The sequence below is a fragment of the Periplaneta americana genome, chromosome 4 (genome assembly GCF_040183065.1).
Source record: "Periplaneta americana isolate PAMFEO1 chromosome 4, P.americana_PAMFEO1_priV1, whole genome shotgun sequence".
In the NCBI taxonomy this organism is placed as follows: Eukaryota; Metazoa; Arthropoda; class Insecta; order Blattodea; family Blattidae; genus Periplaneta; species Periplaneta americana.
The window spans coordinates 55,581,936-55,602,772 of NC_091120.1; the positions used below are offsets into that span (position 1 = coordinate 55,581,936).

General features: G+C 37.7%; 1 protein-coding gene across 1 annotated transcript in view; it reads right to left on the reverse strand.

The window, feature by feature from the left end:
- LOC138697816 (ankyrin repeat and SAM domain-containing protein 1A) overlaps nt 1–20,837 on the reverse strand; it is a 598,611-nt gene that overhangs the window by 266,280 nt on the left and 311,494 nt on the right. Inside the window, exons 8-9 of the mRNA XM_069823347.1 lie at nt 19,920–20,199; nt 10,314–11,147 (exon numbers count right to left, since the gene is read on the reverse strand). Coding sequence (XP_069679448.1) covers nt 10,314–11,147; nt 19,920–20,199 — 1,114 coding nt within the window. The remainder of the gene's footprint in view (nt 1–10,313; nt 11,148–19,919; nt 20,200–20,837) is intronic.

Sequence of the window (20,837 nt, forward strand, 5' to 3'; positions counted from 1 at the left end):
TCCAACACAGCTTCATTTCGTAATATAACTGTTTTATAAATACTAACTTTCAGATTTTTCGAGAGCAGACTGGATGATAAAAGCTTCTCAACCGAATAACAACAAGAATTTCCAATATTTATTCTGCGTTTAATTTCCTCTCGAATGTCTTGTTATTGTTGCTCCAAGGTAATTGAATTTTCCCACCTTTTCAATGAATAAATTTCCAATATTTATTCGTACTATGTTCTTACTGCTGATATTCTTTTATGAATAAAAAATCCTGTTCCTAATCCTTCCTCGTAGTAAAATAAGTAATCTCTATTGGCAATAGGCCTACGCTATTCCTATATAACCTAACCTCCTGTCCCACAAAGTCTATTCTATATCTAGGCACTCCTTTTGCTACTAATGCTGCTACTCCTGTTCTATAAAGACTAGTTACATTACAAATGCCAAATCTTGTTCCTTATTCCTTTGCTGTGGTCGCGCCAAAAAATCAGTCTCATTCCGAGGCTTATGTTAGGGTTTCGAAACAAGCTGGTTTTTACGGTGATGGGTTGTTAGCCCTTCGCCCAACCCCCAAGCTGGAGGACCACTCCTTATCGGCTGTCCGCGACTGCTTATTCAATATATTCGCAGCTACCCTCCATGTCTGGAGGCCGTCTCCTCTATCCGCAACCCGAGGACGCGCTATGCCGTGGTGACAGGGACCCACAGTACACAGATTCTTATAATATAACCAATTAATAAATCTCTTAATAATTTATCTGGTATAAGTGAGCAAAGGTAAATATATATATATATATATATATATACAGTCTATACGATATTATTTAAACGTATACTATGCATTATGTGCATTTTTTTTTGTAGAATTATTATCTATCTCTTTTTTCACTTTCTTATCTCTCCATTTCTCTTTACGCCACGTTATTTTTTAATATTTTCTTTCCTTTTTCTTTACTACTTTCTTCTTTATTATTTTATTGTAAGCTTTTCTTTTGTTCTACCTTATTTGTTCCACTGTAATCAGAATTTATTGTATGTACTTAATGTAATTAGAGTATACCTCTGTTGTAGGTAGTATGTATTTGAAATAAGTAAATAAATAAATAAATAAATATAGATAAATAGATAAGTAAATATGTAAGTAAATAAATAAAATAAATGTACTTTCGTGACGAACCAATATCCACTGACTTCTTTACAAATTTTTATAAACATAATAAGTGAATGAAACTTATGGATTGTATTAAGGGTTGTCAAAAGTATCGAATTTTAAGGACACACTTATATTTAACAGAAATAGCCTGTGCATTTTTTATTCGACCACATGATGTCCATTACATTCTACTTTCAATTGAAGGGTCCACTGCAAGAATGATGGATGTCACTTTCTTGTCGAAAATGAACCAAGACTGTTAATGCATAGCTTAAGACATATAGAATGTACATAGAGAGTTATATGGCATTAACACTGATAGTCACTGTCCAGTAATGATCGGAAAATCACAGTTAAGCTTTGAGCGCCAAGCATTTCAAACTTTCAATTGATTCTCCTGCAAAATATATTCCAAATGACATCCATCATTCTTGCAGTGGACTCTTCAATTTATAAAATGACAGCAAAAGTAAACACTAGATCTTTCAATTTTAATATAAACTAATAGTTTTATTTTTTATTCAAAACCAGTCTTAAAAGGTAAAATTAAATTTAGCTTATTATCAGCGATCTACTTTTGATAATGTAAACAGTTTGGTAGTGACAATGAGATTTGTGTCATAAAATAACTTAGATGGGTCCTGTAATGAGAAGGTAACCATATTTAGCATTAGAAGCATAGTTTTGGTCGTGACAGTTAAATGGCTTTAAATATATTATTGTTAAAACCATAACACTATGCGGGTGATCTGTACACATTTAAAAGTCAATCCATACCACCAGAAATTGTAGGACCTATAGAAACATGGAAATCGACAACAAAGAACGACAGGATTGAATCAACATTACGATACTGGCATTCATATTTCTGTTACAAATGCTGCTTTCAAGGATTGTGAAGACTGAAGTAAGGATAAAATAACATAGGACAAACAAGATTTGTGTACTCATCCACTTTCTATAGTAAGATGTTACATTCTCTGCTGGGTCTGGCAATGAGTACGAACAGGCATTTCTTTTGTGGCGATAGTGTGTTTGGATTGGATGTTTCTCGATTTATTACATAACGACGAGTGCTTATGTTTCTTATATGCTCACTAATTCTGCCCAACAAGTATAAACAAAGTTTGCAGAGAATGATCTCATAATCTCCCACTTCACTGCATTGGCTTCTCGTGCACGGAAGCATTTCCCATGCAGTGAAGCTTTTATCATATCATAATCACAACGTGAAAGATCCGGAGAGTAGGTTGGGTGCCCTAGTACTTTATTATTTACTAACTTTGCGTTACCCACCCTTTGATGTTCTTGAACGTCTACGCCATCTAGTGGCATCAGTAGATACCAAAGATTTCGATATCGCAACGACATGTTTTTAAATTAAGGCGGATGCTCGGGAGTCAACAGAAAAAAATGTTACCATGATGACCTTTGTAGTAAAATCTGAAGTCACACAAGCATTTAGAGTAAGGACATTTCAGTAACTAAAACATCTCGGACACTTTTACCTTAAAAGGAAGGACCAAAGGACCATACAGATGATAATACGTTTTTGTGTATTGAATCTAACCTTTGTGGTCCATGTTTATAGACTAATAATTCTTAGATTCGTTATAAAAAAAGTTTTTTTTTTTTCGCTCTACGTTGAATTTCGACTACACGTGTTCCTTCAACCCGTTAAAAGGTTGTAAATCGTACGAAGAAAACTCCAATACATCACACCATACAATATTTACTTACAAACACAGTTTTAGCTACGCTTGACTTGATGTAAACTGTTTGTATTCTATATGTCGTATTTATGTAATAATTTCTACATTTGCATGACGAAGAAACATCTGCTGGCACCTGGCCGACCCGCGCAGCATGCATGTCGGAAAGGTTGCGGGACTAGCCAGGTGCACAGCGAAACATTTTATCACGCGATTCACTCGTAAATAAAGCGAGAGACTGTGAATTTCAACAGGCTTAAATAGCCACGTCCGAGTCATAATGCAAGCGACTGCGTAACGAAACTTACTCGCGAATTTCTAAGTTTTATAATTACGTGTGGAATGAATTTCCATTACGCCCATCACCTTTAGCATTATAAAATAAGAATTATGAAACGACTTAGTGCAGCATCAACAGAGACGAAAGATACACGATGCTGACTTTGTATCATTCTATGAATATTTTTTAGTTGGTTATTTAACGACGCTGTATCAAGTACTAGGTTATTTAGCGTCGATGAGATTAGTGATAGCGAGATGATATTTGGCGAGATAAGGCCGAGGATTCGCCATAGATTACCTTCCATTCACATTACGGTTGGGGAAAACCTCGGAAAAAACTCAACCAGGTAATTAGCCCAAGCGGGGATCGAACCCGCGCCCGAACGCAACTTCAGACCGGCAGGCAAGCGCCTTAACCGACTGAGCCACGCCGGTGGCTCTATGAATATTCGCACACATTTAATAAAGTCTCAAATATCATCGTCACTATCATAAATATCACAATAACCATCACTCGTTCAATACTCATTAGAAGTGTATCGAAAAACTATACAATGAAACATGTAATATCACTATGTTACAGAAATAATAAATCGTACTTAGAATTAATAATATTATCCTGAAGTGGGTGGGAGTACTACAGCGCTACGTCCATCCGTGATATACCGGGTGTCCGAGACAAAAACTACCAGTAAGAAAGTTAAATAACTCGCCGAATAATTGATGGATGATAATGCTGTTTGCATCAAATGACAGAGTAAGTTCCAATGTTAGGGATGTCTATCAAAAAATTTCTATGTGTGCAGAAATCCATTGTTATTATCGCTCTTCGATTGCATGTCCTGAATTCATATTTAAATCGTCTTGAAACTGAAATTATTCATTGCAAGGGTTCACATACCAGAAAAACAGCTATAAAATACTTATTTTTCCGAAAGAATTGATTACATACAGTATTGTAAATGTTTTTGGTGTATTATATCGACCATGCCAAACTCACTTGAAGGGGAAAGTATGACGTCAACCTCACTCCAAAACTTTTAGACACGATTAACGTTCCTGCATCGCTCTTAATCTAAAACTTGCTTCAGTGGCGGCTAGTACATAAACTCGTGTTGTAATAACAACCACTACTCCAATAATAAATTAGGATAAGATTGATAGTTACACACAAACTATTGAACATTCATCTGTTTAGTGATTAAACTGATCGCTGACATCTCTTGTTTTGCATTAATGTATCAATATTCGGCTGGATTGTGTTATTACATAGATGGAGAAATTATTCTAGTTGCAACTATACAGGAGCTTCTATTGGATCGCAAGTTAATGGTTTTCAAAAAGAAGCATATCTTTATTTAAGGTAATTAATTTCTGAAAATCTGATATCAAATTTCGTATACAGGCTTTCCAGAATGGAGATGTAGTTATGGTACAAATCTAGCTTTTTATTTTTCAAGGCATCCAGAGAAGGGAAATGATATGAAATATGACTATTCTGTTGAGTTTTTCATAAATTTAATTTAGCCATGAATGTCTTTATGTTATCGATCATGGTTACTATGAGATGGTCTTTGCCTTGCAGTTGAGTGCTGAACATATTACAATGACCTGTCAGATTTGTCAAAAATGCAAGGTCACTAATCCATTGTAAGTCTGACAATTCATCTATAGTAGTTCCCTATGAAAATAGAAATAAGTTACCTTAGCTATAATTTACTGCGTTTATTTAAGTGTAGAGTTCAATGCATATGTGAACATTTTAAAATTTGAAGACTTGAAATAGTTGAATATTAACTACAGTAGTTTAATACTAATCTCTAATTCTAAGAAGCAGCGAATTGTTTTTCCCCATAATATTTACCATGGGCAGCAATGAAATTACGTCACATATTATAATGTCGTATTTATAATGAAATTGAACGGAAAATAAATAGGCAATTAGCTTTATTATATTTTAAACAATAAAATAATAATACTCCCATTCCTGATTGAAGTTTTATCTTGATACTTTAGACACTAACAGTTTAAAATAATCTGTAAACTGCTCGCCACTGAAAGTTTACGTTCTGCAGTTAACGACCGACTAGAACAGAATGAATACAGAGTTGCGGACAGGAGGTGGAGGAAGTAAGGATGGTAATGTTTGCGCTTTAGGGAACGCAAGTTTGGCATCCCTGTATTATATAATGGGATAATACCGTACTACTGTCCATGAATGATGCAATTTAATACGAAAATAACATATATTGCATACGAGTCACAATTAGAATACCAGCCTAATACGCAGTCGCTGTAAATACGCGATTTACACGCGGGTCCTTGAAGAGTCCCTTCTCTTGGTTTATCCTAATAATAATAATAATAATAATAATAATAATAATAATAATAATAATAATATTAATAATAATAATAATAATAATAATAATAATAATAATATTATTATTAATAATAATAAATAATAACAATAATAATAACACTAATAATAAGAAGAATAGGCCTATCATTATTATATTCATAATAAGTGAATTAGTGTCCAGAGAAGCAATAGATAATAATGGAGGTGAAAAGAGGAAATTGAAATATTTGTTAATATGAATTGGTGTGAAAAAACGATTAGGGAAAACACGAGAATTTTACTGGAAGCAAGTAATGCGATAGGTTTGGAAGTAAATCCCGAAGAGACAAAGTATATAATTATGACTCGTGACGGGAATATTGTACGAAATGGAAATATTAAAATTGGAAATTTATCTTTTGAAGAGGTGGAGAAGTTCAAATATCTTGGAGCAACAGTAATAAATATAAATGATACTCGGGAGGAAATTAAACACAGAATAAATATGGGAAATGCCTGTTATTATTCAGTTGAGAAGCTTTTATCATCCAGTCTGCTGTCAAAAAATCTGAAAGTTAGAATTTATAAAACAGTTATATTACCGGTTGTTCTTTATGGTTGTGAAACTTAGACTCTCACTTTGAGAGAGGCACATAGGTTAAGGGTGTTTGAGAATAAGGTGCTTAGGAAAATATTTGGGGCTAAGAGGGGATGAAGTTACAGGAGAATGGAGAAAGTTACACAACACAGAACTGCACGCATTGTATTCTTCATCTGACATAATTAGGAACATTACATCCAGACGTTTGAGATGGGCAGGGCATGTAGCACGTATGGGAGAATCCAGAAATGCATACAGAGTGTTAGTTGGGAAGCCGGAGGGAAAAAGACCTTTAGGGAGGCCGAGACGTAGATGGGAAGATAATATTAAAATGGATTTGAGGGAGGTGGGATATGATGATAGAGAATGGATTAATCTTGCTCAGGATAGGGACCAATGGCGGGCTTATGTGAGGGCGGCAATGAACCTCTGGGTTCCTTAAAAGCCAGTAAGTAAGTAAGTAAGTAAGTAAGTAAGTAAGTGAATATGAATTGGTGTGTAATGTTACTAATATTAGGAAGTGACTGCTTACTTTGGTGTACAATTAGGGAAATTTAAATGACAGAAAGAGAGGAAATATTTCAATGTAAATTTACAAATGAAGGTCGAGTTCTCTACTAAATCCTCCAAGTAAGTGTTGAACAGGGTAGGTGATAAAGGACTCCTCTACCAATTTCACTTCCTTCTGACATTTCTTCTCCTATCCTGACTTTGACTCGTTGTTTCATATAAAGATTACTGAACAATCTTCTCTCTTTCCAATCCACACCAATTTTCTTTAGGATCCCAATCAGTTTATTCCAATCCACTCTGTAAAAAGTCTTTTCTAAGTCTACATATACTACATACACTCCTTTATTCTTCTCTAGGTATACATCTATAATTTTTACAAAATACGCGAAAATTTTCGTTCTATTTAATCTCACGTCCTGTTCCTGCCATGACAAAGCTAAAAAAACTGCTCTTTTACTTGCTTCAATGTGTTTTAACAACAGGGAAAACAACACTCCAAATTCGAGCAGTAATGCAGAAACTGATATAGTAATCTACAACATGCTACTTATCACTTCCTCTTTCAGAGATGTGATTACAACAGTGAAATTGCTGCATACACGAAACGGAAGTGTCTGTCTACACGCGACAAACAACTCTCTTGCGATAAGTTGCATTTAGAATATTCGACAACAGCAAAGGTAGTCTTTCATTTAAAGTTTCGTTCACCAACATAGGCCTACGTTAGTATAACATAATAAAATGGCTACCAAGGGATAATAGAGCAACGATGGAATAAGAATGGAGTCCACACCTGTGGAGTAACGGTTAGCGCGTCTGGCCGCGAGACCAGGTGGCCCGGGTTCGATTCCCAGTCAGGGCAAGTTACCTGGTTGAGGTTTTTTCCGGGGCTTTCGCTCAACCCAATATAAGCAAATACTGGGTAACTTTCGATGCTGGACCTCGGACTCATTTAACAGGCATTATTACCTTCATCTCATTCAGACGGTAAATAACCTAAAATGTTGATAAAGCGTCGTAAAATAACTTACTAAAAATGGCTACAAATCTAATACAAACCGCCCGGAACAGAACCCTTGGCATAAAGTTTTCGCTGGATTGTCTCGTTTCCCCTACCGCAATTCCACCATTGCTCCAGTAATACTCATCATCATCATCATAATCCAGTGCTAGATAGAATGAACCGCAAGAAATGTCATTTATTTCAGGGGGTTATTCTAACGGTATATTTGCATACTTATGTTGGCGACATCATTTTGATCGGCCCAATATCTATTCCTCTGTTGCGCATACGTGTATTCATTACGAAGATAGCTGTGTGGAATTCGTATTCTACAGTAATGGAAAAAAAACCGGGCCGACCCTTGTAGCTGATTTCAGAGCCTTGTTCACTCAGAGCACGATAGACTGGTAACTAAAACTTTCGTGGTTCGAATCTTGCCTGGGAAGGAAACTTTTTTTGTTCCTTATTCAAATTTATTCCCAATACTTTTCGATTGCAGCGATATTTTACTACTTAAGGGGACACGCTTCTGAGATTTTTAATCTCCAAAATTTTGATTGTAAGTTTTTGAAATTTTAAAATCGAACAGATGATGAGTTATATGTGCACAATTATTTTCAAAATTTTATGTTGAAAAATGTACTCGGAAAAAAATAAAATATACAAAACTGTTTATAATTTTAGTAAACAAATATCTGGGTCTCATATAAACTTTTAAAATGATGCTAAGACTACCTACAATGAAATGGTGCATGGGTTTGTTGCTAGTCAATACAGTTCATCAGTTAAAAAAAAAAAACTTTTAACATTGACAAAAATTGACGAAAACTCAGTAGCGTGTCCCCTTAATTAAGTTATTATTCCCAAAACATGAATTTTACCAGCAATCGAAAAGTATTAGGAATAAATAGCTATGAATAAGGAACAAAAAAAAAAAGTTTCCTTCCCAGGCAGGATTCGAACCACGAAAGTCTTAGTTACCAGTCTATCGTGCTCTGGAGTGAACAAGGCTCTGAAATAAGCTGCAAGGGTCGGTTCGGGTTTTTTTTTTTTTTTTTTTTTTTTTTTTTTTTGCCACAACTGTACACAATGTCAGTTGAACAGATCTGCACTCGAAAGATAACCTTGCCTAGCCTAGTCGCTCAGCGATGAGAAATCAGGTGATATGTTTCCTGTATCTTGATTTAGCGTGATAATTGCCGGGAGATTTACTTATGTTTGATCAGTTAAAGCTACGGTTTGTTTATGGCGATTATCGCCGGACGCACATCGCCTGCGATTATAAACGCTGGCGATGATCGTCAGGAAGTGGTTTCTTTATCAGCGTACATCGCTGTCAATTCTAATTTGTTTTACTGCCATAACTCGATTCAATATTTCTATAAGGCCTTCCCTAAATATCGATTACTGAACATGTATGCGGCGATGTGCGTCCTGAATTTGCTTCAGACGCAACCTCCAGCGATCTACGTTGGCGATCATCGCTGTAAAGATGAACTCGACGTTGGACCTCGGACTCATTTCGCCTTCATTAACATCATTTCATTAATCATCTTTAATAGTTGCATGTTGACCAGGAGAACAAGGCGGACGTGGTTCCGGGATTCGCCTACAGATAGCATCTGTCTGCGGCAGATGCACATATCTCAGAGAAGCTGATGGGTCTTCAATCAACGGACTGCAGTAGACAGGGGGAGTGTAGCTGCTTCGGATAAATTGTCGCGGAATCGATGGCAGCGTATCGCTCTGGTTAAGGATGCAGCAGATTCATGCACGTGAATTGCGAACAAATGCCATTGATCTGAGGAGGCTGCAGAGGAACATCATATGGAGGCGGAGGGGTGTTTCTGTTCACGCGAACTCTGTCAGACTTGGATGCTGTGGCTGAATCGATAATGTGGCACCAAGCAGTAAATCCGTGCTTGATGAGAAGTTCTAAGGACTTGAAAAATCATCCTAATAACGGAGGTTGCGCAATAAAAATAAACAAAAAAGCTGAAGGTGAATGCTTGATTTGCATAATACACATCACTGTACGTTACAGAAAACCACAATTTAAGTCACACAGGGTTAGTGTGCACTCAACGTTGGTTGCTTATGGTTGTCAGCCCACTTTGAGGTTTGTGGATATAGAGGGAAAAATTGGATCGGTGTCTGGTAGAGTTCCCGGGTAGCTCAGTTGGTAGAGCGCTGGTAGGCCTACGTTTAACCAAAAGTCCCGGGTACGATGCCCGGCCCCGGAACAATTTTTCCCTCGAAATTATTCAAATCAATTTTACAGGGAGTTATACCTGGAAGCTTGATTTCCATAATACACGTCACTGTACGTTACAGAAAACCACAATTTAAGTCACACAGAGTTAGTGTGCACTCAATGTTGGTTGCTTGACGGTTGTCAGCCCACTTTGAGGTTTGTGGATATAGAGGGAAAAATTGGATCGGTGTCTGGTAGAGTTCCCGGGTAGCTCAGTGGTAGAGCGTTGGTACGTTTAACTAAAGATCCCGGGTTCGATGCCCGGCCCCGGAACAATTTTTCCCTCGACATTATTCAAATCAACTTTACAGGGAATTATACCTGAAAGCTTGATTTGCAGCTGAAGGTGAAGTTTATTCGGAATAACGACGGAGAATGACATTGGTCGAAGAGTCTAGAGGGGGATTTATTTAAATGCTCGTAATACATAGCTATAGTAAGTTGGTCAATAAGATAATCGACATACCTGACTGAGTGGCCTGATTCGTTCATGGATGCTCTTCTCCGCCTGCAGAGCCGAGGGCGGGGGATGGTCGGGCGTCGGGGGCTGCTGGTAGTGGGTAGGGCTGAGGGGTGGCACCTGCACTTTCTTCACTTTGCCGCCGTCTGTGGGGGTGGGCGGATGTCTCTTTCCGCTGCTGGGCTCGTCCAGCAGAGACTCCTGCGAAGACTTGAGCGTGATGTACGCGCTCGACACGAAAGTCGGGTTCTCCTCTTCCGTGACGCCCACTGACGCGTCGACGACGACAGGCGCTGCCGGAGACAATGTCTTTCCGCTCTCCGACGCCACGTTTCGATGCTGGGTCGGTTCAAAGTTCTCATAAGCTCTATCGTTATGTGGATGTCTCCGCAGCTTTCTTCTAGGATTCTGCGTTTTCATTGGGAAATTCTCGTACATGGAAGTTATGGCTACCGGTTGCTCTCTGACTAGATGCTTCCTACTTAGGCTATCGTCTATGTCCTCGCTGCGTCCTCTGAACGTGTGGAACGCTTCTGCCGCCACAGCCGCTGCTTGATGTTGTTGAATACTCTGCCGGAGTTTCATATCTACATACTGGTCGACACTACGGCCCTGGTGCCGTAGCAGGGCTTCGCGACGCCCGCCGCCCAGGGTCTGCGTCCCCAGGCATTGCAAATCTTCAAGATCGCCGTGGCTGCGGACGCCGCTACGGGCCAGGAACAGGTACTCGTACGCACCTCCACAGATGGCGCCGCTGTCTGCTGACATGGTCATCGATGGCTGGAGGTGCGTGGGGGAGACGGAGAGGTTGCGGCGAGGTGGCTTCTTCGGTGGGGTGGGCTGCAAGCAGCATCACAAACATAGTTAAATTCCAGTAATGTGTACTCTGGGAGATACCAATAGTCTATATTCCCAACCTGGGTCCGCGAGTAATTCGAAAGGGATCCGCAGGAACAAGATATATTTTTCAAATGGAATTTCAATTAAATTTAACTTCATCGCGTTCTCTGATTTTCCTCAGCTTGAAAGAATATTTGTTTGCTTGTGTCAGACTTGCCGAGATATATAGTCTACTACGAATGAGATCACCTGAGGGACTTCTCTTAGCTTGCAAGTCTGTTATTTTACATTTTTAAGTTCTTGGAATTCAATTTTCAGGGTCCAGCTTTAGGTGTTCACTGTTCAGCATAAGACTGAAGCAATGATAAATAAATTACACTTGTGGTCTAGCAGTGTTGTCAATAGATAATTCGATTAATTTCCCACTTTAAGGGAAGATTCCACTGAAAATCATAAACATTTTTTCAAATTTTTTTTTAGCTATTTCACTTATTCAGAATTTATATTTTCATACCCCAAATGGATTCAGCTCAATTCTGATTACAAATACTCGTATATTTACACTTTTTAAATTAAGGCTGGAAGGAGGCGTGGAATTTAAAGAGCTGTCAAAATTGTTTTTCATCGAAGAATTCTTTTTTAAAATTTCTGATTACAAATCTAGTAACTTTTTGTTGGCTCCCTGAAGTTACTAGATGAATGTAGCGGAGGAGAATATTAATTTACATAAATATTCATTCTATTTTCAAATCTATTTTTCTGTGTTAATTTTTGTTGATTCAATACCAACTTTCTTATGCCAAATATTAATCAATCTGGATGAAATTTTTACTGCAAGTATTTTTGAGGTAGCTGCATGTTTCTATGCATTTATTTTGTGAGAAATGCTGCTAGTTTACTTTATTAATATTTTTCTTAAGAAAAATATTAATAAAATAAACTAGCAGCATTATTTTTCTTAGGAAAAATATTAATAAAATAAACTAGCAGCATTTCTCACAAAATAAATGCATAGAAACATGCAGCTAGCTCATAAATACTTGCAGTAAAAATTTCATCCAGATTGATTAATATTTGGCATAAGAAAGTTGGTGTTGAATGAACAAAAATGAACACAGAAAAATAGATTTGAAAATAAAATGAATATTTATGTAAATTAATATTCTCCTCCGCTACATTCATCTAGTAACTTCAGGGAGCCAACAAAAAGTTACTAGATTTGTAATCAGAAATTTTAAAAAAGAATTCTTCGATGAAAAACAATTTTGACAGCTCTTTAAATTCCACGCCCCCTTCCAGCCTTAATTTAAAAAGTGTAAACATAAGAGTATTTTTAATCAGAATTGAGCTGAATCCATTTGGGGTATGAAAATATAAATTCTGAATAAGTGAAATAGCTAAAGAATTTTAAAAAAATTTTCACGTTTTTCAGTGGAGTCTTCCCTTAAGTAAATTCCTAGCAACAGTAAAGGAACAGAGAATGTCTTACAGCCATGACATTCAGCAAACGTAGCAAAACTTTCTCGAGGGAGAACAGGAATAACAATTTCATCAGTTGTAAGTTTGCACAAACTGTCTTGTTTATACGTTAAATTGATAAATAACAGATTGTATTCGTGGAAAATAAAAGAGGAACTCATTACTATGTGCCAATACATTCCAAAAAAGTACATGAAGTTTTATGAAAGTTTTAAAAGAACTTGCATGAATTTTTCTGTACCGAAACGCATAAAATAATAAACGACATCATTCATGTTTACTGTACAGAAGTAATTAACTAAGTAATATTTTGTTTAGTACCTTTGATGTAGCCTACTATGCAGAAAGAAAAACTTCATACAGTCGAAAGGTAAACTTATAATATAAGCAACTAATACAACTTTTTTTGCACGAAAAAACACATCGTTTTGCTCATTTTAGAAAATGAAGCCCTTTTTTTAAATGTTTTCTTCAGTTTAACATGTTGTTATAGACTACATGTACCATGAAATGCAAAGAGTAAGATAGAAAACATTTTCAAATAGGCCTACAATTATAGAGTAGAAAATAATTTTATTCTCTTCTGTAAAATTTAGAAACTTGCCTGTTAAAACCTTTTTGCTCGCAGGTATTCAATTAGAGATATCCCTAACGACAAAACGTAAAGAAACATTTTTAGGTTTAAAGGCCCACAAAATAAAACATAAATATCAACAGCAGCAGAAATGAGATTCCGTAAAAGTTTGACTGCCACACGGTCTTTGACGAGAAATCTAACGAAGACAGGAAACAGATACTTAATATATAAACCTTCAGTTTAATAGATATATCTAAATGGTATAAAATAAACTGCATTTTGGATACCAATAAGATGCAAAACATTTAGGTGCCATGACAAATTACAGATTTTACGCGCACTAGTAAGATGAATTAAAGTCCATCAAGAGAGCGTTTTAACGAATAATTTACATTTTCATGTATCCAGAGCGAGTTTCTTGAGCTTAATCAGTGATTTGCTGCTAATAATTAATTATTTCAAAATACAAATGGCATAACAAAGAGAAACAGAATTATCTACATCTAAAATCATTAAAATATATATGAATTACTGTTACACTAATATGGATAAATACCTTACTTTCCTCAAAAGACAAATATCGCAATAGTAAAATACTCTTGCCACAACAGACAGTTCGTGTCGAATTGAAACATTCTTTCGAATGTAACGTAATATGTGGGACTGAAAGAACAACGAATTGAATCGGACGAAAGGAATCCACGACACGCTCTACTTCTTCCCACATTGTACCAATATGGAATTTAACATTTAAAGGTCGTTCGCCGCTACTGCGGCACACATAAATCGCGGTGCAGTAAAAAAGGCTCACATCCTCAGGGATTGCAAAATAGAAAAGGTCAATCACTCTTTGTGGCTTTTGTGAAATAGCCCATATTTTGCAAAGATTACTCCCTTTTCGAATCTCCTAAAATTATTATTATTCTGGTCGTTCTAAAATATTACATTTTGCAAATGCTTCCTTTTCATATATTTTCTTAGAAAGTCCTCCTATTACAGTTTTGAAAATGAAGTCGCCAGAAATAAAATTCTGAAAGGGAAACGATATCGCTACGAAGTAGAAAACTCTGTATCCGAGTATAAGTTATGTAACGTAACTCAAAAATATTAAACGAAAGACTGTGTTACTGCTTGCTTTCTAAAAAAGAAAAGTGAAGCGAAAGTATTTCCACGAAAGGAATATTGTCAACAGAAATATTGTATTTAGTTCTATTCTTTTCAATTCATGTACAAAGAAGCAGCTGAGAGCGTAAGAATAAATATCAGTGAGAAATATTATTGAGAAATATCCCATTATTAAATGTGATAAGTTAGGCCTACTTGTGTGGTGTACAATTTCGATTTTATCCAAAACATTACTAGTACATTTTAAAATGTTCTAAAACGCGTCGCCCTCGGTCTGGCATCCAACGGCCAACATATCAGTAAAGGCCACCGAGGACGATAGAACAAATAACGAAGCAGAACAATATAAGAAATCGATTAACAAAAGCAAAAAGTATAGAAAGAAAATAAGCACAAGTAGAACAACATACCTAAAGGACCAAAAAACAAGCAGAAGAAAAAGATCGACAGAAAACGAGAAGAAGTCTAAATATAACAAAAAAGAATTTGAAATACAAGTACAAGAAAAAGTGTAAGAACAAGAATAAGAACAAAAAAGCCGCTTTATTAGCACGGTTAGTAAACGGCTGGCTTACGACGATTCAAGTTCAAATGTCGGCATTTAGAGAATTGTATTTCTAGCAGACAAAGGCAGGGTTATGTATGACGGTTGTCTCCGGAGTTCTCTCGCTTTTCCTTCGTCATTTCACAAACACTATCCACAATTTAATTTTTACTACCATCTCACTTTCGAAAGATAGGGCACCACCTGTGTCTGAGTGACGCCGAATCGATCGTCAGCCATAGCGGTTGTCTCTGGGAATTTGTTTTTTTTTCAGTAGGTTATTTTACGACGCTTTATCAACATCTTTGGTTATTTAGCGTCTGAATGAGATGAAGGTGATAATGCCGGTGAAATGAGTCCGGGGTCCAGCACCGAAAGTTACCCAGCATTTGCTCATATTGGGTTGAGGGAAAACCCCGGAAAAAACCTCAACCAGGTAACTTGCCCCGACCGGGAATCGAACCCGGGCCACCTGGTTTCGCGGCAGACGCACTGACCGTTACTCCACAGGTGTGGACTCGGGATTTGTTCAAGGATTGGTATATGACAGTGGTAGTGAATTCTACACGACTCACAGATCTCTAAAGAGGCATTGAAGTCCCCTTCCCCCCACGTTCTTTCTTCCTCCTGAAGGGGACATGACTTATGTAGATCCGTGAGGTATGGCAGATCACCACCAGAGCTATGGTATTCGGATTTGATAGCTGAAAATAAATTAATACTGAGGTGGATGGTGGAGCGGCTTTGTAAGGAAACACAATTGGCACGTAACTAATACCATCATTGGAAGAGCCTATTTGGACTGAAGTGCTTGAATATGTTCCATGCCCCGCCAGATAAACACCTCTATTTATGTAAAGTGGAAGCTCAAGAACAAGTAGTCCACCGCTGTGGAATAACGGTTAGCATGTCTGACCGTCACGAGAGTGGACCTTAATTGAGACAAGTTTCCTAATTGAGTTTTTTCCCCGAGTTTTCCCTCAACATAATAAGAGCAAATGTTGGGTAAGTTTCAGCGCTGAACCTTCAATTTATTTCGGTGGCATTATTGCCTTCACTTCACTCAGACGCCATACAACCATATCAGTTGATATAGCGTCGTAAAATAAAAAAGGACAAGTAAAACAATGATTAGTGTAATAACAGAAATAAAAACTACAAGAATAAAAGCAAATAACTAAGAAACTATTTAGTATAAGAATAAATATAAAGGTGATTCACGACTAATGACTCGCGCCTTAGGAATCAGTTTCTTTAGGCCATTTTGAGCATAAAATATAATATGAACATAGACCTGATTATTACTGTAAGTTATTCGTAAAAATTTAAACGTCATACTGTGAGTCAGGCTTTAGAGTTGTTTGCAAGCAAAACAAACATTGGAAATTAAGACTAAACACAGCGTTGCGCTGTGACGTGACGTGAAGTACGGGGGAGAAGGATAAGATAGGTCTGCGGATAAGCTGTGCTTATCAGGGACAGCCGTGCCGAGGTACGGAACACTACGCGCGCCATTCACACCTGTGCGGTCAAGTGCACTGAAGTGAAATGAAGGATATTTCACAATCTGCTTCCAAAATGAGGTATGTTTATTTTATGATCAATACAGTATTTTTTTTTAATATTTCTGTGTATTTTAAGTGAATAATTCTTAGTTCTGCTCAAAACTACTGCTACTTTCGTAGAATTCAATCAGCTGTAACTCTTTGACAGTTGATAGACGGACCCATGTTCATATTGCATTTCACGCTCAAAATAACTTATAGAACTGATTCTCAAAGCACGGTCATTAGTCGTGAATTACCCTATATAAGAAAAACAAGTAGAAGAATAAGAAAGAAAACAGTAGATCTAAAAACAAACGACAGAAGAATAACAATTATAAACAGCATAAGTATCACATATATTTTTGGCACTTGTGAGGAAAAAGAAAGTTAGCAAGCGAGTCTTTATGGTGGTTGTCCTATGCAGAGTTGGGTCAAAAAAAAAAAGACTCGGGTAGACAAGGGAAGAGCAATGACACCAAGGAAAGTATACTCAGTTGCTTAGAAGAAATCGATCTTCCGCCGATACTTTTTAATCTAAAACATAGTAGGCCTACTAAAAGGGGATGAACAAGAGAAATCGTTCTTAATGTAGGGTAAACTAGGGTCTGTTGGACAGTCGGGCATGTTGGACACTCTGTACTTTAACGTGTTACCTCGCCACTTGTGGGCACCATATTCTGCTAGAAGTCAATGACGGAAGTAACCACGAGTGGGGCTACTTCCGTCATTGACTTCTAGCAGAATGTGGTGCCCACAAGTGGCGAGGTAACACGTTAAAGTACAGAGGTTCCAACATGCCCGACTGTCCAACAGACCCCAGTTTACCCTATACAATTTTATGAGGAAATAAGCAGAGTAGGTAGTCAAAAATAAGGCACAGAGAGTAACAGAGGCAAACAAGGTGTGCCTAACAGAAGTGAAGAGACCTTTGCGTGAACAAAAATAACTGGCGGAAAGAACATCAATGAATGCACCAGGAAAGTAACGTCGATGGTAAAAGACCGCTAGTACTAATACTGAGACTCTGGCAAATACGTGATACGACGAACGATTCACGAATTCTATCTTTTGCACAAAATTGCTCTTACAATTTCGAAGTTATTATCCATTCTACGCGAAATCACCCATCACTGATTTTGGAGGCACTAGTTTAAGGAGTATTTTAAGAGCGAGTTCAAGTGTAAGAAGGCGCAGGAAAAATAGAAGTGTATTGATGGAGAGGCAAATAATATAATCTCTATCACTTATAACGTTTAGAAGGAAAGGCAGATCCATCATCTGCGCCCTACGGGAAAGATAACTACATACACAGAAGTCTCAATGACAAGAGGATAAGATAGATGTTTAGGCATTTATTTTGGTTAAAATAGGCAGGCATATACGCACTAAAAATAGTAAAAATAGGCAGTGAAATAGGCCTTATTACTCATGGAAATAGACAACAAAAATAGACAAATAATAAACTATCCCATACCGTACTCAATTTCCTTGGTTACATGTCACAACAAGATGCTTTTTTAAGTTGTAAACTGTCATTGTGAGTCGCCTCTCAGAGAGAATGTTTTTCATGGTGGAAAAAGATCTTTCTACTTCTACTGAAGTGATTGGAGCAAACTTAAAACAACTTATTTCAGAAGGACTGTCTCTGTCTCTACTTTCTTTCAGAGATCGGGAAAAACCGGCTGTGTATTGTCTCAAAAAGAGGGGTGTGAGAAGGGATTAGAGACTTGCTTTTAATACTTCCCTCGCCCTTTTTCTTTCGCTGGTAAACCCCGAAGTAACCTGAGCACTGAGGGTTAAACTGTTCAAAGATCTTTGTTAAGTGACATAAAAGATGGGATCGGTAGGGGAGAAAAGTTTACGACTTCTTGGAAACATATGTGTTGCTTGAGAATAAGATTCTCAGCAAATATTTGTGTGAGGTGAATATATATTTTTAATTTGTACAACCATTCTTTTTTGTTTTTTTATATATAATTTATGTGCGGTTTATTTTAAATGCATTAAAAATATACAAAAAGTACAATAACGACGCAAAAAGGCTAAAAAAAACATTTAACCTTAAACTAGGCAAAAAAGATAAAATAAAAATTGGGCCTATCGTCCCCAAATGTATGGAAACGTGTTTATCTCTAATAAATCTTTCATACATACACTCATTTTTAAAAAGGCATTTTGCCTAACATCCGGGCTCTTTATAACTCATTACAATGAAAGCAGTAGTGATAGTGTAGTGGAAAAATTTTCAAACAATAAAAATAAACGCACAGTTTGTGACGTTTCATTAGATTTGCTGTAAGTAAATTTTTGGCATTATAGGTATATTTATACAAATTATGAGTGTACTTCTATTGTCACGGCGATTGGCAGGAGGGTATCAGTTGGAGGCTGCAATTGGTTGGGAGAGACAACATACAAGTTGGATAGTAACTCGCTTCTTTGTTTAACAATTAAAATTTCACGGTCCAAGAAGATCTACGATACTTATAATAAGAAACATAACAATAATAATACTAGGGTCACTTACTAAGTCATGGCAACTATTTTTTTTCCCGGAATCCCAGACCGCGATCCACATTTTTCGATATGCAGCATTGACATTGAGACGTATGGTGCTTAGCCTATTGATGCCGCTAGATGGTGTAGATATTCAAGGACGGAAGAGGAAGGGATGCGCGGAAGTCAGTTGGTTTTCAACCGTTGTCAAGTTAGTATGGACGTCAGTCGGCTAGAACAACGAGCATATACGTAAAAATAGCAGTGCTTCGCGGTCAAAACGCGAGGAAATGTCACGCACAACTCCTAGAAGCTGTTGAAGATCGTGCTCTTCCATACATAAACGTCCCGAGTTGTTTAACAATGCAATCATCCTTTACGATAATGCAACAGTCCATACAGCAGACATTGTTAAGACTCTTTTACTGTGCTGGAGATGGGAAGTACTAGACCATCCCTCCTACTCGACCGATCTGTCACCATGCTATTTCGATTTCATATCGAAATTGAAAGATCCACTGCGTAGGATTTGCTTCCCTACACAAGAAGACATCGCTAACGCAGTGCGACGCGAGATTACCAGACTGTACAATGAAGCAGCTGATGGTATTCGTCGCCTTCCTCATCGTTGGCAGTGAACGGTTGCTTGCCTTGGTGATTATTTCGAAGGTTCTTTATGTGTTAATGTGCGTGGAGATTATTGTGCTCAACATTATTACGATAGATGATTTTTTTACTCTTCTCCATTGTCTACAATACTTCCTGAGTAACCACTGTAAGAAACATTATTGGTAAAGTACATTGTGTATTTTCATATTATGTATATCATGAAATGTTTGTATAACAAAACATAGTTGCCATGACTTAGGAAGTGACCAAATATCAATTAGGTCTATTATTATCAATAAAAGTAGGTTATAACAATTAGAGAAAGGTAATGAAGGAGCGATAAAATTAGGAAAAGAAGGCAAGAGGTTGAATACCGCAACCAGATCTCGACTCACCGAGACTTTGCTATTGGAGCCGGGGCTGTGGCTGTGAGCGTGAGCGTGTCCGTGGCCGGGCGCCATGGGCATGTAGATGCCGGAGCTGGCGCCCTCGCATCGGCGATCCCGGGGCGAGGGGCCGCCCGTGCTGGACGTCGTGGACGAGATGCTCATCTGGTCCGGGTCCCTCTGCTGCTGGTGCTGGTGGTGGTGGAACAGAGCGAGGTCGTCCGACAGGTAGCTCGACTCTAGGGACTTTGGTGCGGGCGGCGTCTGGTACACCCCACTGTCTGACGCCCTGTGCAAACAATTACTTGTGTCAGCAGATTCATTCATGAGATTACATTCAATATCATCGTCGTCTACCTAAAAATCACATTCTGGGATGTTATATTCTAAACAATATGCATTTAATTACACACATAACGGCGCAAACTAGACCTACCACCAATGGTCTCCAAGTAACATACCTCTAAACATGGATACTGGTGATGTGTGTGACGTCACACTGCCGCTCCGCACCAAGTTCATTCTTACTCTACTGCGTGTTCAGTTCAAAGTGTGTCATGGTTCGCTGTATGCCGTCATGTGGCTAGTCGATGAGCCTAGAGAATTCAATCTTCCTACACTTCCGCAGAGGCATATTACCTATGTGCCAGAGAAGTTGCCTGGCTAGTACGGCGTTCATTCTGAAGAGTACTTACCGATACGTACGGTAACACCTGCAGTGGCAGGAATGTGAACTGTTTGGAAACACGTACTGAGGTGAGTTTTTTCTTACTGTCGGGATATATGGAGAGGGTTAAGACGATTACTTACGTATTTTTTGGCATTAACTTTGGCGGTCAACATGGACACGGAGCATTTGATTTGTAGTGTGGAATGTTGCCGTATGCAACCGATGATAAATACCCTGCGTACAACTTGCCCGCGCAA